General features: G+C 50.7%; 2 protein-coding genes across 3 annotated transcripts in view; one reads left to right on the top strand and one right to left on the bottom strand.

Moving 5' to 3' along the window:
* Positions 1-8: 8 nt before the first annotated feature.
* Positions 9-6582, bottom strand: LOC117645241. Its single transcript, XM_034385292.1, has 7 exons — positions 6384-6582; positions 5656-5952; positions 5310-5530; positions 5090-5219; positions 4854-4997; positions 4576-4772; positions 9-4498 (listed from the first exon to the last, which is right to left on the bottom strand). The coding sequence occupies exons 1-6, from the start codon at positions 6436-6438 to the stop codon at positions 4594-4596; spliced, it is 1026 nt and encodes a 341-aa protein (XP_034241183.1). The 5' UTR covers positions 6439-6582; the 3' UTR covers positions 9-4498; positions 4576-4593.
* A 288-nt stretch (positions 6583-6870) lies between these two features.
* LOC117644481 (protein retinal degeneration B) overlaps positions 6871-23452 on the top strand; it is a 28322-nt gene continuing 11740 nt past the window's right edge. For both annotated transcript variants that reach the window (XM_034383991.1, XM_034383990.1), the window contains exons 1-9: positions 6871-7000; positions 20948-21218; positions 21330-21462; positions 21560-21763; positions 21870-22003; positions 22080-22197; positions 22287-22519; positions 22602-22768; positions 22840-22976. In XM_034383991.1, coding sequence (XP_034239882.1) covers positions 21141-21218; positions 21330-21462; positions 21560-21763; positions 21870-22003; positions 22080-22197; positions 22287-22519; positions 22602-22768; positions 22840-22976 — 1204 coding nt within the window. In that variant the 5' untranslated portion in view covers positions 6871-7000; positions 20948-21140. The remainder of the gene's footprint in view (positions 7001-20947; positions 21219-21329; positions 21463-21559; positions 21764-21869; positions 22004-22079; positions 22198-22286; positions 22520-22601; positions 22769-22839; positions 22977-23452) is intronic.

The following is a 23452-nucleotide window of genomic DNA, read 5'->3' as shown; positions in this document are numbered from 1 at the left end:
CAGTCACATCAAAATTACATACAGCTTTATTTTTATAGCAAAATGTAACTACAGTGGCGTTACAAAATATGTAATGACTTTGAACACAAAACAAGTGGGTTACTATGGACATTTTGTCTAAACCAAGTACAGTACAGTCGCATATTTTATTCATATCAGTTAGCAATGAAAAGAGGAGGAGATAATACCATTATTAAGATACTGTATCACATGGTTTAAAGTCAAAAACAAAAGCCTCTTCCTCTGCTTAGAAAAACTTCATTCATTTTAGATCATCAATTGTTTACAGTTGCAATGAATATCTATGGGGTGTGGCATGTGTTGCATAACACTGAACTATCTTCTGACACTAGTTATCAGGCATCAATTGCACAAAAGTGATATTTTGAATGTCACCCAAATTTTTAATCACACTCTTTAAGGTGCAGGGAATGCTCAGAAGGATTAAGAGAAAAATGAGAGGAACCCACATGTACAGCATTGAAGAGGTGCCTACCAAAACATGAGCAAAGAAATAAGGAATGATGCATAGTATCTTACTTGTACACGACAGACTACATACACACAGCTACCACTCTTGCCACCTCCTTCAGAGAGAGAGAGAGAGAACAGAGTGGAGAAACTGCTGTGTTATTGGGATCTTTACATACAGTAAAACTTAATCTTACAACTACCGGTAACCTGCCTAATACAGAATTGTTATCTACTATTTTGAATAAATAAAAATGAATGAATAGCCATAGTACACATCTCAATAAAATATAATTGAAAGATCTTTGCATATGATAATGCAAACTGCATGGATACCGAACACACAAATGGGGGCTTCACAGGTGTCAGACTGCAAATATTTCTGCCAAAAATGACATGCCAAAAATAAAGAGAAACAAGGGAACGTTTAGGTTCAAATTTCATTGATAGAATGGCAGTTTAGTTAGTCCAATTGGTCCACATGGAGCATGACAGGAACACAGAAAACGAACAGAATTCAAAATATTCTGGCAACTGTGGGCTAAAAAAAAGAGAGAAATGGTGGCTTGTGAACAGTTTTGTTAACACTGAAACACAAGAGCCCCACACGTTTAAATAAATCATTTGATAAATTTGTTCATTGATGAAACTAGAGAAGAGAGAAAACATTTGGCATGAACATGGACCTTTAGAGAAAACACTTGCAGCTCTCAACACTTGGGTGTCTCTTTATGATCTTTTTTTTTTTTTTTTTTTCTAAATGAAACGGGTTCCTACAAAATATCACAAAAGACTCATTCCTCCACTTAATCTCTTCTCACACAAAGACCTCCAGCTTTTGGAATGGGAACTTGAAAGGGTTTTCATTCATCATGCAAGATACAAGGAGATTCATCCCTTTCCTCCTCCAACAAAGCCTACACAGCGAGGCGGAATATATTTCTCCTCATAAGATTAGCTAGTAGTTCCAAACATGTGAACTGCACCAGACTAGAAACATTGTAGTCTTCATTCCTATTTTATTTATATCTAAGTGCGGTGACTTAGTCATTTACTTCTTTCTATTTGTAAGCAAGTTACAAAAGTCTAGGAACTGAGCTGCATCAATCTAAAGCATGAAAAATATGATTAGTGTTACCAAGGTATTGTCAAAGCAAACTCCACTCAGATAAAATAGGATACACCAGAGAGTATGTTCAAACTGTGTCACCATTTTGTTCAATGATTCAGGTCACAATCATTGCTTTGAATTACTGAAGAAAACAATGGCAATATTTCATCACACATCAGTGTCAGGCTATGCTTATAAAAAGGCTACAAGACAACCCTGCAAGCCATGGCAGATAATTGTCAGACAAAAGAATACTTGGATGAATTTTAAATAGAGCCCTCAAGTATTACACTTAAGTAATGACATTGTTATCAAGTCTTATTAGTCCTGTATCAATATAAAAAATAAAAAGAAATGAAAAATCTCTTACACTCAAATTTTGATATAATTAACAACATGTTACACACAACACACTTAACCTATCTGAGGGAGGCAGAAGTCCATACATTAAATGGAGTTGAGGCTGGAAAAACTATAACATAGCCAGCCACACACTCTATGGAACAGTCTATCTAAACAACCAGTGTTATAACAAAACACAGAAAATAGGAAAAAGAATTAACTGAGCAATCCAGTCTTAACAAGAAAAACAAAACATCAAGTAGCAACAGAGCAATACAAACAATCAAGCGAAATTCTCTCTGAGAATTCAAATTGAATTGAAACCGAAACAGCAGCTCACCTCAGATAGTACCTGATATGATGGATCTCATTTTGAACACACACATTAAGTTCTAGATAAGTATTTTGATTGGGTTAAAATTAATTACAGTCATTCTCTCATTCAATCAAGCAATAAGCACATATATACATCTATGAAATAGACATGTGAAGATTAATCTTGACAATAAGTAGCAGTAGCAAGTGTGAGTAAATCAGGGAGACGTAGAAAGAGAGATACACATCAAGTGAGGTGGACAATTGAAACATGGGACAAGCAAGCACAAGATTATTTCCTAGAGCTTATTAATAGTAAGAGGAAGCCACAATTACAGATCTCTAAAGTGAATAAGGATAGAGGTTGGTTAGAGGGAGAGTAAAGAAAGCTGTTTCCTAAATTTAAGAGCGGTGCAAGCTTATCACAATTCCATTTCAGATACTAATAGGAAAATTCATGAAACACAAATTAAAACATAGTGGCTCAACTTCAGGTGAAAAAACAAATAGTAAGCAAACAGTTACATAAATAAATAAATAAACAAATAATAACAAAACAAAATGACTAGATTTTACCGTGGTGTGTTGAACCAGGGATAAAGTTACGCCAAAGGTAAGATGTCATATTGGAATTGACGCAGTAACAACGCAGTTATGATACAGAAGCCAAAGTGTGGAAAGTTCTGCCCTCCTATTAAAAGTCCACATACAGTATTTACAAATAAAGATTAAAGAATCTTTAAAATAAAATTAATAACAGCCAAGTGTCTTTAAAAAGAGCACCACTTATACTGACCAAACCCTGGCCACATGAATGAAGAGAAAGAGAAGGTGGAGAGCTGGCATGAAAGGCGTGAATGTAGGTAGGAATGCAGAGATTGCTGAGCAGCAGGAGTTAGATAATAATAATAAAAAACAACACAAAAATGAAAAAAAAAAAGCAAATCACATTGAATAAGAGAAATGGACATCTCATTACAATAAAATAATGAAAGCAGAGGAGTGCAAAGGTATGTAAAACGACCTGCTTTTCCTCAATTTTGAGTTGTGAGATGGCCTTGTCATATGACAAAGTACACTTAAGGAAATATCACATTCAGAATAATAATTTTAAAGTATGAGTCAGCAGTAATACTTTTTTGGGAACATTTGAGCAATTTAAAAACAGAACATTCATCAGAGACATTACAGATAGAGCAATAAAGCTGTGAAAACAACTAAGATGTTTAGGATGAAAGTCAATTATGAACAAACTCAGTTCGGTTAGTGAATCTACAGCAACTGCTGGCAAATCATAGAGGCTCTTTAAGCTTCAAGTACAACTTATCTTAACAATATTTGGTCAAACCCAAAATATTACACAAAATTGAGAAATAAGTTAATTATCTTATCTGCTTAAATGGTATTAAGATGGAATTCTTCAGGTTGAATTTCAAAGGGAATGATTACCTTATGTCCATAACTAGAAATCCTACCAAGGCATATCAGTCGACATTTATGTCAAAAACATGACAACAAAAAACAATACTGACAACATACCTAAAATTCCACTTGGATCAACATTATTTATCCATCTGTAAGGAGGGCAAAATCAAAGTTTTCACCCATATGTAAAAAACCCTCAAATTTTGAGTTATTAATTACCCTGCAATAGTGTGGGTAGCAAAAATTCAGGAGGCTTTGGCTCCCGCTTCTTAAAAGTCATTCAGTTCCACCCCCAGGTAGGGAGCAATTCAGGTTTTCATCGGTAAATTTTGCTGATAACAGCGCCCACAGGCGAAAGCATACAAGAGTCGAATTGTATTCTGACACAATGCTGAAAACCTCTGCTCAAACATGTAACTGTTAAAAGAACACTTGTGAATAAAATATCAGTGGATGACTTTAGACACAGAAGTTCTGTAAGTTACAGTTGTACTAAAACATTAACTTAGAATTGAAAGGAAAATGTAAGCAGTTGGTGTTCAGCATTGTTTAGCACATTTTTAAGGATTGATCGCTCCCTATAATGAATGCATAAGGTATCATATAACCCGACAGGTTGGTTCGATTCACAACCAATCAAACACATCTACTGTGTAAAATTATTTCTGGCCCCATGGTGATTCTACGTTGATCTGGCAGCTGGTGCTGACAGGACTCGTGATGTGCAATGGTGCTCACAGCTAAAGTGACGATGGTTCTTATGCATGCACGTGCAAAAAGCACTTGGGCAGCTCTACTCTTTATTCATGTGCTCCATCAGAAGTATGCCTCCATCTGTATTGGACAAATTTTGTAAAATATCATATCAAGACAGCAGAATGTTGACGCACAAACTCCTGAAAGCACTTCACCTCTGGGCCATCCTCCAATCAAATACGATAGGGCTGAATGGTGGAGTTGTTGTTGGTGTGTGCAGCACGTCGATTATTGCAATTCTCATCTCTCTCATAGTGGCCATCCAAGGCAATACTGCCATCTTCATCATGAAACCCAGGGTTCAGAATAATATTTGGAACCAGCTCCATGATTTCATGCTCATCTAAATTCACTGTAATATTAAAGACAACATGAAACACAACAGGATAATCAAACAGGATAATCAAAATTTCCTGGCACAAAACACACTTACTGTTAGGAATATGACACTCTTTGTAAAGTAGGTAGCAAGTTCCCAAAGCCAACATGACAAGAGTTCCCATCACAATTGCCACAGCAGCAACCCATACTCGAGTATCAAATGTTTCAGCACCTTCCAGTAAATGCCTTGCAAGTTCTAAATTTAAAAAAAAAAAAAATACATTATTTTAGGTAATGTTGCATAAGTTTTGTGTGTTTATATATACAGTATTTTATTATTCCACTAACCTATTTCAGCTGCATTATTTTTAGTATGTGTCTCAAGTTGAGTGATTTCACCAGAACCCAAATGATTGGTAGCCCAAATTTCAAACAAGTATGATGAGTTAGGGCGCAGTTGGTAAACATCAATTTCACGCTGAACAAAAGATGATCTCATAAATGAACATGTCACCAGCTTGCCACTGTCCCTTCCTCTACATTCACCAAATTATGATCTATTTCTTACCACAAAAGGCTTAATTTGTTCTGGCACAACCCAATGCCATGAATAGTCCAGAGGTGCTGTTTCTTCATTATGATGGCTAGGTGTTTTTGGCGTGTCTTTAAGACGATATCGAGCAGAAAAGTGTGATATTGGATAGCCACCAGGGTCTGAAACCTCCCACAAAAGAAGGGCCAGAACTGTGGAAGGTATTATGGTTACATTGGCTAGAGCTGGTGGAGGAACTGAGAAAAACAAGACAAAACACAAACAAAGGACCATTAAAGTCAACTATAAAACAAAAATAGCAAACATATCACATGGAATGTCAACAGTGAACTGCTAAAAAACAATATCAATTCATTCATACCTCTTACTTCCAGCCTCACTTTCATTTGAACTTTATCGTCCACAATGCACAGGTAAACACCAGAATCATTGTGGTCCAGGTCCGAAAGGAAGAGGCTTCCATCTTTCTGGACCGACATGCGGGAGATTTGCTTATCCTCTCTCCCTTGCCTCACCCACATGGCATTGCCATGGTTTTCCCAACCGTCCTCCGCATCCAATGCCTCGTCATCATCAGGGATGTGAGGGAAGCATGGTAGAGTGATGTTTTCTCCATAATCAACAGCTTGAATAAAGGTATTGTCTCCTAAGCAACCACCTGAAAATTCACAGCAAGAAAACGTTAAGGATAGAATAACAAGTAGAGAATAAACAATGGCTATTAGAACGGGCCTCCATTAAAATGGGCCAATTGGATGTCTACCAAGCATAATAGTGTCAACTGGCCAGAGAATCATTGTAGCATTTAGGCTGTTCTTGCATTAAAAGCAACAGAACAAGTTGAAATGATCGAAGCAGAAGAGAAAAATACAAATGCACAATGCTGATACAAAGTATTGAAAATAAAGCAACCTATGGATTGTTTCATAGAGAGTTCAACCATCCAGGTGTCTACAGGAAATTCAAATTAAATTTTGAGTTCACAGAGAGCAAAACAGCGAATCGGAAAATAAAAATATTCCCAATGAAGATACAACCCTGCATCAACACAGAAGGCAATGAAGCCGAAGCGGGACAGACGAGTCTCACCTTTCCAAAGCGCCACCAGGAGAACAAATAGCACTACGGCGTCTCTGGTAACCATTCTTCCATATCAAATAGCCAATTTCATCAGAGAAAAACGAGCCAAAGTTGAGACGATAGGGAGAATCTATAGATTCAAAGACTTTTCACCAAAGGACATCAATCCACTGGCATCCACCCATTTTTGTTGATCACTTCAGCAGACATCTATCGACTATCAAATCGACCTCTCGAAACAAAGTGCGCCAACAGTAAATAGTAGAGCGCTAAGTTTTTTCAAATTAATGAAGCAAGCAAGGGTCTAAAGAAAATTCTTAGACAAGTTTTACAATTTTTTTTTAAAGTTTAAAGAATAATGCAGTTCTATAAATCCTTTTTTTGAATAGGACGTTCTGTCAGAGTACATTTCGTGTTGGCTAAGCTGGAAGCAGTAGCCTTCTCTCTCTCTCTCTCCCTTTCTATTTCACTCGCTCTCTCTCTCTCTTGCTCACCCTTACTAAACTCAAAGCAGACAGCTTCGAGCAGAACCGTCCGCATCTTGTCTTGAATTGAATATTGAATGTGTGTCTTGTCTCTGTGTTATTTGAACGAAACTGCCCTGTTTCACCGAATTAAAGGTTCAGGTAAGTCATCATCAAATGCGATTCTTCGCACTGCCCCGTTCTCTTTGTTCTTAAATGCCTTTTGCCGTGTCTTCATGTAATCCAGCCCTGTGTTTACTTGTACAACTTTGTTTAAGTTTCAAAAGGATTCTCCCTTTCGATGATTCATAAAGAACAGTTATTTTTCTGATTATTTAGTTTAGAGTGTACACGTTATGACAATCGTCTATTTGTGACGGCAAGTTAAAATGATTCAGGGAGAAATGTTAACCTATCTATCCATCAGGTCTTTGCCAATTTCATTTTTGTTAAAACGCACACTATTGTCTTGACGTCGAAGATATCAGTGAAATCATAGAACACTACCATTTCTAAATTCATGCCAAAGTCTCTGCAGATGATATGTAGTGCACTGTTTTAAAAGTAATTGCACTTAATTAATGCATGTGTTCCGTAATTAAAGCGAGTGAATATCTGACATTTTAGGCCACTTTGCTCCAGTGCCCTGACTGCAGCGTTAGAATAGCAGTTCTCACCTATCGAATGAGTTATGCTAGAACCACTGGCCACCGTTTAATATATTTAAGAATGAAACGCTTTTGGAAATTTCGGTTGGTTGACTGGGGGGTGAAGGGGGTTAATTTGCATGGGGAATATTTTTCAGAGTCAGACATGCACATTGACTTGGAGCCTGGTACATTCCATCTGTGCTAATCAAGTTGTCAATCCCACTCTACTTGTCGTTTCCAACAGGCCATTTGATTTACGACTCAAGCATTCATGTGTAGGACTGCTCGGTCATATAATGGGCTCTTCTACCCGCCCCTCCCCCCTTTTCCCTCTTTTGCATCAAGTTGTGTCCAGGAAGAGGTCGGTGGGGGGGGGGGGGGCACATTGGGGTTGCAAATAGCGAGGGGAGAGAATAACTTGAAAGGACGGGATGGCGCTGCGCTGCAGACTCATTCCGAGAGTCGTTTTCGTCGCTCTGTCTCTCTCGCATTCATGGGGCGTCCCGTATAGGTGCGAGAGAGACGGAGCGACGAAAGCGACCCTCGTAACCAGTCTGCGGGGCTCGGCACTGCACACAATGCTGCATACAGTTCGGCGGCCACCTGGGCACAGCCAGGCAGAGCAGGGGAGCATAGGGGGGCAGGGAGTCTGTTGCGGTGACTGACGTCACACTTCACCCCCACCCCGGCCGTGCCCTGGCCGCCACTGCCGCGACGGGCTGTGCCCCCGCCGCCCCTCCCCGTCAACGCCTTCTATGACGTCATAAAGCCAGAGACTCTTCACCCCCGCCCCTCCACCCCCTCTGGGGCCTCGCATAAATCTGGAACGCGGGGCAAAGCTGACGAAGCTACACTGGCACTCGTCTCGCGGAACAACGCTGGCCGCTCTCTCTCTCTCTCTCTCCTCTCTCTCTCTCTCTCTCTCTCTCTCTCTCTCTCTCTCTCTCTCTCTCTCTCCCTCTCTCTCCCTCTCTCTCTCGCTTGCTCGGCCGCATCCATACGGGACGTCCTCATGAGTGCAGGAGGGGGAGAGAAAGAGAGAGACAGAGAGAGGCCGCCCGCTCGGAATCAGTGCGCTGGCCGCTGGCTGTCGCTGGCTTTGAATCACCTTGAAGGCAAAGTGGTCGTTGGCGTCGCGTCGGCTCGGCCCTCGGCTCGGCCGTCGCGCCCAGCAGCGCCGATTGCTTTCGGCGGGAAGGCTCGCTGGCTGGCTGGCTGGTTGGCTTGCTGTTAGCGTGCTGTAAGGACTCGGGCCGCCAGCCCTTCATAATCTCACCCGATCCGATATCCGAGCGTCTCAATTATCAATCTGGTCGGCATCCATCCGCGCCAATCCGCGCCAATCCGCGTGCCAGCATGGCCCAGCATGGCCAGCCCTGCTTCTTATCTGACGCCGTCCCCAACCTCGGTCCCGCCTAACATCTTGGCCTACCCAAAATCTCCACTATCCCCCCCCCCCTTTTTCCCTGGACAGTATCTCGCACAGATCGATTCCCCGCTCACGCCGTGGCGCGGCGGGGCGTGGCGGGGCGTGCTGTTGTGGAGAGGACCCGTTTGGCGGGGGTGGCTCCAAGATGCGGGCGGGCCGAGGGTTGACCGGGTAGGGGCTCCCTTGGCAGTGGAGTGGGGCCCGCTGCCCGCTGCCCTGCCCGTGGCGGTGGTGGGGGTTGCCCCAGGTCCTGGCCCCTCTGGGCCCCTCTCCCTCCCCCTGCCCCTCGCTTCCACAGGTGCGCCCCCTTAGGCCGGCCCGTACCCAGCCCTGCCCAACCCCCGGCAGGCCATCCGCCCCCCTCTGGGCTCCTTCCTTTGCTGTCTCTCTCGCCCCACCGCCCCACCCCACGGGTGTGAAAGAGACAGAACGACGAATCAGCGCACTGAGCTTCACTGCTGACGGGCTTTGACGATGTCGTCGGTGTCGGTGCCGGCCTGCGACCGCCCTGACGAAACCCTCAGCGTGTCTTTTTGGCCCCCGAAAGGCAAACGATCACTTGTGGTCCAGCCGTTAATCGCAATCGAGCGCCTGCAGGGTGCAGGGTAGGCAATACACTGCAGCGGTGTGAAGCGCGATGCCTACCCGGCAGGCTGACCGAGCGCCTGCAGGGTAGGCAATACACTGCAGCGGTGTGAAGCGCGATGCCTACCCGGCAGGCTGACGGGCTCGCTGCTTGCGCACCGCACCGCTTCGGCTGGCGGTTGACCCCGTCGTCGCCTTCCATATTTCTGCCCGGTTTCCACCGCAACTCTGACGCGGGTGGCTCGTCGGTCAGCAGACCGATCCCGAGAGTCGTCTTCGTCGCCTGTCCCTCTCGCACTCTTGGGGTGTCCCGTTGAGGTGCGAGCGAGACGGCGCGACGGGAACGACTCTCGGAACCAGTCAGCAGCGCCGCCGTGGGTTGGTGCCGAAAGACGCGACCTGGCGCCACGTTCCGAGGGGTCGCCTCTTCGCCCTGTCCCTCTCGCACCGCCACGGAGCGCCCCGTGAGTGCGACAAGGACGGAATGGGGGCGGCGGGAGGGGGAGGAGGCATCGTCTGCGGCCGCGGGGGAGGAGAAGTAGAAAAGGAAGTAAACCCAGCCCTGAGTGAATCCGCGCAGCCCCGTCTCTCTCTCTCTCTCTCTCTCCCTCTCTCTCTCTCTCTCTCTCTCCCCCCGGTGCGAGCGAGCGAGATAGCAAGATAGAGCCGTCTCCGCTGCGCGCGCTGCGCGTGTGCCCTCACCTTTGCCATTCCGTTGGGGTGGCCCCGGCTGGGCCCGGCTGGGCGCGCGTGGCGGGGACGCGGCCCCTTGCGCGGCCCGTCGTCTCCCATCCAGGCCCCCGTCTCACCCAGTCTCACCCAGGGCCCACGGGGGCCAGGGGGGCAGGGGGGCCAGGGGGGCCGAGGGGAGCGGAAACGGAACTCGGGACTACGGGTCAACTTCGGCCGTTTGCGGATGTCTTCTTTCGGTGCCCATTTTCCGCACGAGTCGCGTTTATGTAATGAATCTTGTCGGGTCTCAACTTACTAATTCGTAAATTTTTCAAAAAAAAATGTCTTTGCGGAGTTTTAAAAATATTTTTAACTAGTTTCGAGTGGAGTTGTAATCCTTGTCTGGCGTCGCACTTGAGACTCGATAACGCCTTCCACGCGGTCCGGGAGTCCGGGACCATGCCGGGACCATTTTAGGTCCTGTCCGTAGTACGCCCATCGTCCAACATTTTTCGATACGAATGATTCGTGTCCCTTCGAAATCCGGCGTAAAAGCAGCAAAGGATTTTACAAAAAGGCTGAAAAGGAATGTGCGCCCACCAAAGGCGTGCAGTCCCCGCAGCGCTTAGACTGCACACGTGCTGCGCGGACTTTATCAGCAGAAAGTGTGAGAGTGAAGGGTGCGCCAACTCGGGAGGAAAAAAATCCGCCGAAGATGACGCCAGCCGCTATGTTTATCGTTGACGCTTTCCGCACTTGAATTGGCAGTGCAGCTGTTTTCCTTGCCCGTCGTCGAGCTTCTGGTGCCATCAGTGTCCTCGCCTTGCCTTCCTTCTTGCGCCCCCCCCCTCTCTCTCTCTCTCTCTCTCTCTCTCTCTCTCTCTCTCTCTCTCGCTCTCCTCCCCTTTCCCCGCAGGGCCCTGGGGCCGCCTGTTGGGGAGATGGCGGCGGGCGACCCCGGGTGGTTGATAGGGGTGTGTCGAGATGGCTGAAATTCGATAAGTTTATCCAATCAGCGGTAATCAGTGGTTAGATTGGGGCCGGAGAGTTGCAAGGCGCCACGCGTCTGAAAAAAAATAATCCGAAACTTTTTGCTGAACGAATATTAACAGATTTAGTGTTACCGTAAGTTGCAGAGAAAATCGTTGTTTTCACTGTAAGATGCAAGGAAAACTTAGTGTGTGCATATTTTCGGACCAATGGGGTCTGAAATTAGGTGAGCATATTTTTCCCGCCAACACTCTTATTCCAGGAAAAAAATGTCACGTTCGTTTGAGCATTGTGTCACATTCGTTTGGGTGTGAATTGGCCAAAAAACCCAGCTTGTTCACATTCAAACGAATGTGACACAATGCTCAAACGAACGTGACATTTTGTCACGATCCTTTCAGCGTGATGTCACGTTCCTGGAATGAGAGTGAAGTCTTCCGTGCCCCCTTTTCCGCGGGAAGGGTATTTATTAGATGAAGTGCTCCACCAACTCACCCGAGCTAACTTTAACTACTGTACTGCACTCCCCGCAGCTGGTGGCGGTGGGGCAGGGCACGGCGGGGCAGGGCGGGGCGGGGTGCTACTTGTTTGTTCTCTCAGAAAAGGGGAACAATATTTGAAGTAACGAGCGGGTCGAGCAGGGGTAGGGGAAGGAAAAGGAGAACCGATGGCAGTCCATTGGGCAGCCCCCACCACCATGCCGACGTTAAGGCCCACGAATGTACCACAGATATATTGCCCCAAAGGAAATATCATTTGTACAGTTTTTAATAAAATAAATATGGTGCTTTTTTGTGGGAAGGGGCGGGCGCTTTTGATTGGTGTGGGAAGCAGACTCTGCCTCTCGTCCTGATTTATCGCCCCTTTCTTCGGGCGGCCTCCTTCACCGCCTTGCCGATCTTGCCTGGCTGCTTGCTTGCTTTCATCGACGCACACAAAACAGTGCACACTCGCCTTGTTTGTTCTGCGCCGATTTTCTTCGTGAAGGAACTTCCAGAAATTGGAAAACGGCTGAAAACTTGTAGGAGGTCCGCTTATTGGGACAGCACCGTGCCGTGCCGCCTCCGCATAGTGGGCCAGAAGACCGTTGGAGGTGGTTGAAATCCCTGACGGGTTTTGAACTCCAGAGTCGCTAAATGGGACTCGAACCGAGCGTGTGACCCCACCAATGGATTGCTCTCCGAACGAGGAATCCATTGGTGGGGTCACACGCTCCTTTGGGTGCTGTTGAGCGACTCTGGAGCTCAAAACGCGTCTAGAGTTTTGGCAGCAGGCGCCGGTTTTCTGGCCCACTGTGCTCCGCAGGCTCCGCTTATCCCGGCTTATTCGCCCCGTCTGTCGCTCTGCTGTCGGATGGTCTTCGTGTGGAGCCGGAGTGACGTCGGAGTGACGCCGGGGTGACGGACGCGGCGGCAATCGGCCGGACCCATCCGGGAGAGCGAGAGAGACAGAGTGATGCAGGCCGAGGCGGCCGAGGTCAGGTCTGGCCACTCTAGCGTGCGAATCTGCGCCGCGTTTGCGTCCGCCTAAGTGACACGTGCCCGGGGGGAACGCTGGGGACCCCCGGGGGGGCCATGGCCGCCGTGGCCGCCATGGCGTGCCGGGAAATCCTTTGGGGAATCCTTCGGGCACCACGGCGGGGCCACCGAGCCGCCCGGGCCGTGCCGCAAGGACCGCAAGGACCCCCTAGGGCGAGGGGCGAACACTTTGGAGGAATCGTTTGCAGACTCGGTATTACGCCGCACGACGATGGTATTAAACGTGTATTGCGGCTTCAGTTTTGACACATTTCACCCAACAATGGTATTACGTTTACATTTATTTCGCGTAATACAGAGCTCATGTGTACAGGGTATCACGCGAGTGTTGACCCCATCGCTGTAGGGCTGGCCATATCCTTCAGCTCACTTGGGGGGCTACGCCAGGCTGGCCATCTTCAGCTCGATGGGGGGGCTACGCCAGGCCCCGCCAGGCTACTCCACTGCGGCCCCCCATGCGTAGCGGAGCCCCCCGCGCTGTTTACGCTGGGGGGCGGTCGGGGGCGGTCCGTTTGGCCTGCATTGAGCGACGCCCCCCAGCCGTGTGACGTCATAGCCAAAGGGGTGGGGGCGGCCCGGAGCTGGCTGCGCGCCCCCACCCCCCGCCCCCTCCTTTGGGGGCCCGGCCGCGCGCCCCCAGCCGCTGCCCCCCTGCCGCCCTGCCGCCTCCCAGCCCCTCGCCGACCTCAGTACCTACCCTGCGGAGGCCCGAGCCCCGCGCCGAGCCCCGCGCCGAGCCCCGCGCCGAGCCCTGCCCTCAGTCCTACAGTGGCAGCGCGCCGGAACGCAGAGCAGCGAGGCAGCGAGGTGTGGGTGCGCAGGGCGGGCCAGAGGCGTGCCCGGGACGGCGTCACTTCGCGCGGGAACGCCGCGCCGTCAGCCCCACGTCCTCGCGTCGGCCTCGCCTCGGCCTCGCCTCGGCCTCGCGGACTTGGTGTCCGAGACTGTGCGTCGTGCTGGCGGCTTCATTTTCCGGAGGACTCGGTGTCCGTCGCACTCGTTGTCCGAGACCCCGAGGCTCCGAGGCCGCGATGTCGTGTCCAGGGCCCCGGCCAGGCTGCGCGTCGCAGCGCCGTTGAGGTGAGTGCGTGGCGCACGTGCCGCAGCGGCCAATCGGATGCGCCCGTGGCACGCCTGTGTGTGTGTGTGTGTGTGTGTGTGTGTGTGTGTGTGTGTGTGTGTGTGTGTGTGTGTGTGTGTGTGTGCAAGAGTCCACGTGCGCCACAGCAGCCGCAGCGTGCTGAGGCGGCCAATATCGGCTGCACCTCCGTCTCTCCCCCCCCCCCCCCGTCTGTGTGTGTGCGGGCGTGTGCGTGCGCTGTCTCCACACGTAGGTGCGTGCCGTGGCGCTGTTGGCGCGCGCTCACTTACCTCAGGTAATGTGATGGGCCATCCTGGAAATGGACTGCACGGGACAAGACGAATTACCCGATCTCGGGCCGGGGACGTCGGCCACGTCGGCCACGTCGGCCACGTCAGGGAGGTGGACCTGAGGACACAGTCGCAACCTCACTGCAAAGGTTAACACGCGCGCAGTTTTTATGTACTTTGGCAGCCGAGTCTTTTTTGAAATGACGAACGGATTTCTCGCAAAAATGGTTTCTGTCGTGTTGGTTTTCTGAAGGACAACCAAAAGTTGCGTGTGAAAACTAACCACTCAAGAACAATTAGAACATAAATGCCGATTGCTGTATCGAATTCGAGTTTCCCGTCCACTGAAACGATCCAAAAGTCCTTGAGACCGTTTTTTTTCTCATAGCAAAAGTATATATTTTCTCTTCCTGTGGAGCTGTTGGGTTGGCGCGGACGCGCGGACAAACAACACCTCCACTCCACCAATAAATAGGACGCAGGGCGCAGGGCCGCCTTGCTGTTCATTAGGGCCCCCTGCGGGGCGGGCAGTGCCTGGGCAGTGCCGCCACACTGCGAGCGCCCTTCTCTGTCGCACTCACGGGGCGCCCCGTAGGGCCGTACGGGTGCGAGAGAGACAGCGAATGGCTAGGCTGCAGCCGCACAGTGGGTCAGAAGACCGGTGGAGGCGGACAGAACTCTAGACGCGTTTTGAGCTCCTGAGTCGCTAAATGGGACTCGAACCGAACGTGTGACCCCACCAATGGATTGCTCTCCGAACGAGGAATCCATTGGTGGGGTCACACGTTCGGTTCGAGGCCTGTTTAGCGACTCTGGAGCTCAAAACGCGTCTAGGATTTTGTCCGCCTTCACTGGCCTTCTGGCCCACTGTGAGCCGCCGAGTCTCGGTCGAGTGGCTCGCATCTTTGTTATTTTACTGTCCGTTCGAATTCACTCCGCCCCTCCGCGCCCGTCAAATGGGATTTGATGAAGGGGAAAACGGGCGTGGAGTTGGGGGTGGGGGAGAGAGGGGGGAGTGAAAACAAAAAAGACGGCGTGGGAAAGAGAAAAAGTGGTGAGGAACTCGGCTTTAATTCCTCGATTTGTGTCATGACCCAGATTACCCCTGTACGCGTAACAAGTTTTCTCCCCCCCCCCTTTTTTCCTCCCCTCGCTGGTGGAGGCGATGGAGGCCCTCTTTCATCTCGTCGTTATGACTCGCTGCCCTGGCAAGCCTTCAGCACACTGATTCCGCAAGTCGTTTTCGTCGCTCTGTCTCTCTCGCACCCACGCGCGACGCTCCATCGGTGCGGGAGAGACGGAGTGACGATGCCGACTCTCGGACTCTGGGAGCCAGTCTGCTGGGCAGGCCTTCTGGGCAGGCCTTCTGGCAAGCCGAAGGCCGTCCCGACACATTGCTGGAGCCTGACCCGCCTCTCGCCCTCGCACTGCCCCACTGCACCCAGTAAAAAAATGTTTGTTTGGAAAAACGAAAGCAACATGGAATGAAACCCTCAACCTGCACTCCTTTGCATCCCAGCCGATTCCGCTCAGACCAAGCTCAGACCGAGGCTTGGCGTATCCCCCGTCCTGAAACGGTTGCATCCTCGGTTGCATCTGTAGTCCAATGAGATTCGTCTCAGAAAGAATCTCACTTTGAGAGAGTCTAGTTCGTGGGTTCGGCACCTGGCGTGCCCACCCCCTCCCCCTTCGTTCCACTCAATCTGCCCAACCCCGCCCACACATTGGTGGCGTGCTCAAAGCCGTGCGATGCGTTTGCCGCCCAATTTGGGCCGAGTTTCCTCTCACGGCGTGTCACCGCGTGTCACGCTGTCAAAGACGGACCGTGCCTCGTTAGTGGTCGCTGTTGGCTGCACACACACACGCACGCACACAAGCGTAGGGGCTCCCTTCCCTTCCTACCCTGGCCAGGATTCCATTTCCGCAACATCGTCATCGCTGTGAGTGTGCGGTGTGTCGAGGGGTCTGAGTTTACATGTGTGTGTGTTTGTGTGAGTGTTCTCTCTCTCTCTCCCTCTCTCTCTCTCTCTCTCTCTCTCTCTCTCTCTCTCTCTCTCTCTCTCTCTCTCTCTCTCTCTCTCTCTCTCATTGACACCCGTGGGAGGGTGTCAGCCCGAGAGAAGGGAGAGAGTTTCCCGCGGCGCTGCGGTTTATGCGCGGACATGCAGTGAATTCGCAAATTTTTGTCAGCTTTTTCGAGTTGAGTGCGTTTCCATTCACGCGGGGCCGAACGTGTCGACAGGTGGGAAAACATGCTCGTCGCGCTCTTGTTGTTGTTGTTGTTGGCGGAACCGCTTGCTTTGTACGCCGCCCCCTTTCCTTTCACCCCTCCTTTATTCTTTTTCAATGCACCGAGAGGGGGCCTCAGCCTTACTTGCCGAACGTGCTGCCACATTACTCTGGACACGAGCCCCTCCTGGGTCTGGGCCTGGGCCCTACAATAGCCTGGTAAACCAAACCTGGGCACACAGGGAAAAACAACGTCGGTCTCTCTCTCTCTGACATTTTTTGGAAAGTTTCTTTGTTGCTTTGTTGTGAACGAAGTTTGTGCGGCGGCAACACGGAAAGGGAAATCCAGGAAAAGATGCCGCGGGTTTATAATTCGTATTTATAGATGTCAGACCGTGTCCTTCCGAGGCCGTGCAAGGCGAGGGGCTTCCCTCCCCCTTCTCCCCTCCCCCCCCCCCCCACCCCCATCAACACCGACACGTGGAGCTCAGCCACCTGAACGCGAATGCGCATGCTAAACTTGAGAAAGACAGCGCGCGGTAAACCCCTGTACCTACTGATGCCTACCTTCCCTACACGATCCGTACACATTAATTGTCCTTTTGTGACAAAGACATGGAAAAGTTACTCCAATGTTTGTATGCATGAGCAAGTATAGAGCAGCAAAGTAACTTTTTTGGAAAACGAAGCGTCGGGGAATTCCCGGCGGAACTTCGAAACGCCCTTTCCGGGAAATTCCAATTTATGATTTACAGTGCCGGTCCGCTGCAGCGTCTTCATCTCCGTGCGCCTTTTTTTCTTTTCTCGTTTCCGTCCTTGTCGCGCCTTGCCGCGCCTTGCCGCCACTCGCCGCGCACCCCGCCGTACCTTGAGCACCTGTAGGGCTGCAGGCCGCAATATCCCTGACCGTGGCTGGCGGGGCTGGCGGCGCGCGGAGGGGCGGGGCGGGGTGGCCAAGGGCATAGCGAGGCTACCGAGGCCCCACCGGGTCTATCGGACGGACAGTCGGTCCCAACTTTGGTTGGCTGTGCCTTTGGCCTCTGTTTTGACCCATTTGGCTGTCTTTACCTGCCTGTGGTCCCTATATTTGACTGTCTTTGCCTGCCTTTGGCCCCAATTTGACTGTCATTACCTGCCTTTGGTCCCCATTTGACTGTCTCTACCTGCCTTTGGCCCCCATTTGACTGTCTCTACCTGCCTTCGGCCCCCATTTGACTGTCTTTACCTTCCATCGGCCCCCATTTGGCTGTCTTTGCCCGCCTTTGGCCCCTTTGGCTTTGTCCCCCTGCGGCAAACCGCTCCAAGCAAGGCTCCGAGTTGACACTGAGAGCACCACGACACTCTTCGCCTTGAAGTGGGTCGGCCAAGCCGGGCCAAGCACCCCGACGACGCCGCCCTGGCCGCCCTGCCGCCCCAGGCAGACTCACTTGTCCTCCCTTCTTTGCCTTCTTTCCCTTGTTTGTTTGTTTGTTTGTGTGGGAGCGGTGCGAGGCGGGAGGCCTACTGCATGCCTCGTCGTCGCCCTGGTTTCGAACCGCGGCAGCGCCGCTTGACAAACTTCTTAACACAGTGTTAAAACCTGGTTTAAAACGCGGATATCAATGGCGGCAACGATTTAGTTCGTCGGGTCCACTCAGTGCTCCCGCACACCCTGCGCACTGCACCTCACAGTAATGCAAAGATGCGCGTACTCGCTCGCACTTAATCGAGTAAACTAGTCGTCCTTTATGCACCTGTTGGGCGTGGTGGGGCGTCGGCACCCGGTCGCCTAGTTTAGCTCGGCGTGGACGCGGATCAGAGCGCCCTGTCCGCGCCTGTCGCTCATTTTATACCTTGTCGCTCTGTCTCTGTCGCACTCGTGGGGCCCTCCGTAGGGGTGCGAGAGAGACAGAGCGACGCCGCACAGCGAACCCGCCGGTATTTTTAACCGCGCTTACCATGGTCATCCTCCGGGTGCTGGCCAGCGGCGCCAACGCGCCAGGGTCGGTGGGAAGGGCCTGCTGCTGTGCAGACTGAGAGTCGTCTTCGTCGCTCTGTCTCTCTCGCACCTCTGCGGGGACACTCATGAGTGCGAGAGAGACAGAACGAATCTGCTGTTCCGCTGGTCGAGTGGAACCGAATGGGACCGAATGGAACCCCTGTACTCCGGACTAGGCCGTCATTGTAGCCCCCTTTGTACCCCTTTCTATTCACGACTCGAAACGCCGCCCCCCCCCCTCTTTCCTTCCGGTGGAGACGCTGCGTGGTTGCGACTGATAGCCGACTCGGGCCAAACTTTGACAGCTCTACTCACTCCAGGAGGAACGAACAGGGCGGGACCAGGGTGACGGAGACCCCGCTTTGGGCTCAGGGAAAAGTGGGAAAAAGGGGGGTGGTGTAAGTAAGTCCCGACCAGTCCTCTTGAAAACAGCCCATCCGTAGCCTCGGGGCGCTCAGGGCGTAGAGGGAGGCGACGCGGTGCCAAAGAGTGTGGGGCACCACCGGGAAGACGCGCACCTCTCTCTCTCTCTCTCTCTCTCTCTCTCTCTCTCTCTCTCTCTCTCTCTCTCTCTCTCTTTCCCTCTCTCACTTCTGGGACCGCGGCCAGATCGCGCCGCCCCTTGTCGCGTATCAAAATAGTGACGTCTTCGTCTCCCTTTGCGACGCGCGAGGCGCCCAAGGTCACGCGACGCCAGGACGACGCTCGGCGGGTAATTAACTCGCCGTTTCCTTTCTGTCTCATTGTACTTTTATTTTCTCGCTGTTATTCTCGATGTTTTTTTTTGTTTGGCCGGCTGGTATTATTGGCTCTGGCGCGCGTCGCGTCGCCCGGCGTCGCCGCTCGCCCGGCTGGTGGTCGGTCCGCGGTGTGTCCGCGCGATAAGGGTGGTTGCCAGCCCTGCCTGCCTGCCAGCAGCGCCATCAGGCAGCCATCAGGCAGCCATCAGGCACCAGCCGAGCCTTTCGACCTCTCTCTCTCTCTCTCTCTCTCTCTCATCCCGGCGCGGGCTAGCCCATGAGTGCGACAGAGACAGAGCGGCCAAAAAGACTCCTCGGAATGAAGTCCGCTGTGGGCGTTGGGTGGGGCGTTGGGTGGGCGGCCTCGGCGGGGTGCCGCGCCCCTCGCGTGTGTCCGGCTGTCCGCTTCGATTGATTGGCGACGCAGTGCAACGCATTGTAGTGTCCACCTGTCCGAACCGCCGCCGCCGCCCGCCTGTCGTTAGGCCGGCTGACTGACTCGGAAAGTCGTTGAGGCCTCTCTGTCTCTCTCGCACCCGTAGGGAATGCCCCGTGAGTGCGAGAGAGACAGTGAAGGGTTGCTGCTCTGCTCGGCAAGCGAGCGGCAAGCGCCTGCGGGCTGGAGGATACAGTCCCGTTGCGCGCGGGCGTCGAGCGGGCTTGCCTACCCCGCCGTTCGCAGGCGGCATCGCCCACGCCTCTTGCAAATTACTTCCTCCCCGTCTCCTGCAGACCGATTCCGAGAATCGTCGTCGCTCTGTCTCTCTCGCACCCATGGGGTATTGTGCGTGGGTGCGAGAGAGACAGAGTGCTGTCAGTTTGTCGATTGGCAGCCCCTTTAATTTCCCACACGCCCACCGCCCCGTTGCGCAATCCCGGCAACCCCGACAAACCCGGCGAACACGGCGAACCCGGCATTGCTGGAATTGATTATTTCCTTTAGCGTCCCGATTGGTTCGGCGCGGCTTGCGCTGCAGTAATTGGAAAGGTCACGCAGCGCCCGCCCCGCCGCACCTCGCCCGCCCCGCCGCACCTCGCCCCGCCCCGCCGCACCTCGCCCCGCCCCGCCGCACCTCGCCCCGCCCCGCCGCACCTCGCCCCGCCCCGCCCCGCCTCGCCCCGCCCCGCCACCCAGCACCCTCTGGCGTGGCGGCGCCGCCTGCAGCGACCTTTGGACTTGTCTGGCGCTGCATTTCAACCATGACGCCGATGACGTCACGATGACGTCGATGACGTCCTCGAGTCCCGGGTCCAGTGGGCGGCGCTGGTGGCGCGTCGAGTGTCGCATCGGGGGCCGTCGCGCAGCTGGCCAGCAGGCCGGGCCGGCGCCGGCGGCCCAAACTCGAGACACAATTATGTGCAACACCCAACAACTTTTCTTTCGTAAGGACTAATGCAGTGTGGAAGGTTTTGAGAGTGTTGTCGCCTGGCCCCGCCTGTCGCGTCGTCGGCCTGGCCGTGGCTGGCCGTGGCCTGCGTGGGGCAGCAGGGCAGAGAGCAGTGCTGGGCTGGCTACCTCCGGGACAAACATTTGCCCGTGACATACATTGCGAGTGTCCTGGCCCTCCTTGTGTACCTTCGCGCAAACCTCGCTCACCCCCGACTGCCCTAGTCCTTGTGCTGGTCCTGCACACTCAATCTCTCCCCCCTCCTCTCTCTCTCTCTCTCTCTCTCTCTCTCTCTCTCTTCTCTCTCTCTCTCTCTCTCTCCCTTGCTCACTTTCTCATACTCGTAATTTGAGGCGAGAAAGCGCCCCAGGTGCACCCCAGCGCGGGCGCTATGGATCAGATGCAGCTGGCTCTGCAAACGACTGGAGGAGAGTGGATCTAAATGGGGGTGGAGGGTGTGTTGCTGCTGCTGCAGGTGCATGGCATAACACCTGCCTCCCAGTGTGGCTCTAATGGAGGGTGTGTTGTTGTTGTTGCAGGTGCATGGCGTAACACCTGCCTCCCAGTGCGGCCGCTGGGCGCCGGGGCCTGCACCCCCGCCCGCGGGCCCTGCCATTGGCCCTGCCATTGGCCCTGCCATTGGCCCTGCCCCCACCCCCTCGTTGATTCGGAAGGCGGTCGTCGCGGTCTTCCCGGCCTTTCCCCCGACGCCGAAGACCTCGCTCCGACAAGATGCTGATCAAGGAGTACCGGATCCCGCTGCCGCTCACGGTGGACGAGTACCGAATCGCCCAGCTCTACATGATAGCCGTAAGTCGTCCGTCTGCCAGCGACAAGAATTTCTCGCTGTATTAGTTTGGACGTGGTGTGTCCGAATGCGTGTGCTGGAAAATAATTTTGCGTGTATTCCTTTGCATGTAGAAAAAAAGTAGAGATGAAAGTAAAGGCACTGGAAGTGGCGTGGAAATTCTGGTGAATGAACCATATGAGGGTGGGCCAGGAGGCACCGGGCAGTACACTCACAAAGTCTACCATGTGGGCAGTCACTTACCTGGTAAAAATATTTGAACTTTTGACAAGAATGTTTCTTTTGGCTAACTATCAGCTCGGAATCATTCTGATAAATCTGAATATCTTTTGCATTTCTTCAGGTTGGTTTAAGAGCTTGCTCCCCAAATCAGCCCTTACTGTGGAAGAGGAGGCTTGGAATGCCTACCCTTACACTAAAACACGGTACACATGTCCCTTTGTTGAGAAGTTCTCATTGGAAATTGAAACTAGGTACTTCCCAGACAATGGCTACCAAGAAAATGTATTTCAGCTACAGGGTAGTGATCTCCGAAACCGCATTGTTGGTAAGTCAGTTTCCTTTCAAATAATTAAAGAAAAGTCTCCTGGCATTTCTTAGAATTTAACAAAGCTACAATGAATAATTTAATACCCAAATTGTTTGATGTGCAGATGTTATTGATGTAGTACGAGACCAACTGAGTGAATATGTGCCTCAAGAAGACCCCAAGCAATATGTATCTCAAAAAACTGGGCGAGGCCCTCTCACAGATAACTGGCTTGATGAGTATTGGGATGAATGCAAGGTAAGATACATATAGCACCAGAAAAATCATTTTTGTATCAAAATTAAATTAATTCAAAATTGTTGCAAACCCTTAGAGCAAGACGATGCCCACTCCAAGTGGCAAAGCCCTTATGTGTGCCTACAAGCTGTGTCGAGTTGAGTTTCGTTATTGGGGTATGCAGACTAAACTAGAAAAGTTTATTCATGATGTTGGTGAGTTAAAACTACCTCTTCTGGCACCTGATGGACTTCATTAAATATGAAATAAAACCAATAACAATGTTTTTAAAAAAATTCCACAGCTTTAAGAAAAACAATGTTGAGAGCTCACATTCAAGCCTGGGTATGGCAGGATGAGTGGGTTGGATTGACCATGGATGATATCCGGAGGATTGAGCAAGAAACTCAGGAGTTATTAAAGAAAACAATGGCTCAAGATGGTCAAGGTGCACTTAGTGATTCCCCTAGTCAAGAAACAAATCTCGCAGCTGCCGCTTCTGGTGGACCTCAGAGTAGCGGCGCAGCGACACCCTCGGTTTGTTCCTCAGATTTATTTCTTTTCATTTCTTTCCTGGACATAAAGTCCATTTTAAACCAATTTAAAACAATCTTGTTAGGAACCCTCTTCATCGGCTCAGAAGACATTAGCAGCTACACTTGGAAGCATAGAGAAAAATGACCAGGACCAAATCTTGACTCCAGTTTCTGTGAAGAAGAAAACTGAGCGCCCTCCTGACATTCAAACTGGTGCTTGCAGCTCTGATGAAAGTGACTCTCCTACAAAGTAAGAAGCCTGTCAGATGCATAATGATTTCCTATTTTTATTTTTACTTTAATGCTCCTGTTTTGTATTAGGCCTCGCCAAGAAGACAACGACTCAAGAAGGAAGGTGTGGATTGGCACAGATGTTGCCTCTGCTGCCTCCTGGCGAATGAAGAGTATAGTTCGTGATTCTGATTCTGAAAGTGATGATGAATATTTTGATTGTCAAGGTAAGAGCCAATTGTTCTGTTTTTATGAAATCTTGTTTTTGCTTCTTGTATCTTAGTGTCTCTTCCGATGTAACTCACAAATTGAACTCAATATTTCTACACTTGTTTCTCTAACAAGGCATATATTTTTCTGTGGACAAGTTACAAATTGATATTTTTAATCATTTTGTGACCTAGATTTTCCTGCATGATAAATTTTAAAGTTATATGTTCTCAGGGTACATACAGTAGATTGTATCATGCATGCATGGGTACTTATTTTAGAAAATGCTACTGTTGCTAATAATTCACTCATTGTCTCATCGAGACAGCCCCCTCTAGACGTTATGTTCTCACTTACATGATAATACCAGTTCTGATCAATCTCTAACGTTTTTGTTTTTCACTTCATGCTTTCTTACACAATATCTTTTTTCATTGGAAATTTCTTGATACTCAGTTGGTGTGCGGTTTGTAATCCCAGCAATAAAGGGTAG

Source organism: Thrips palmi, unplaced genomic scaffold (genome assembly GCF_012932325.1).
Source record: "Thrips palmi isolate BJ-2018 unplaced genomic scaffold, TpBJ-2018v1 HiC_scaffold_18, whole genome shotgun sequence".
NCBI lineage: Eukaryota > Metazoa > Arthropoda > Insecta > Thysanoptera > Thripidae > Thrips > Thrips palmi.
The sequence above is the reverse complement of the archived record's forward strand: the minus strand, read 5'-3'. Positions and strand labels throughout refer to the sequence as shown.

Coding starts and splice junctions, on each gene's coding strand:
- LOC117645241 (XM_034385292.1), bottom strand. CDS start 6,438: ATGGTTACCAGAGACGCCGTAGTGCTATTTGTTCTCCTGGTGGCGCTT. Junction 4,998..5,089: donor AAATAATGCAGCTGAAATAG/GTTAGTGGAATA, acceptor TTTTAAATTTAG/AACTTGCAAGGCATTTACTG. Junction 4,773..4,853: donor AGAGTGTCATATTCCTAACA/GTAAGTGTGTTT, acceptor TTAATATTACAG/TGAATTTAGATGAGCATGAA.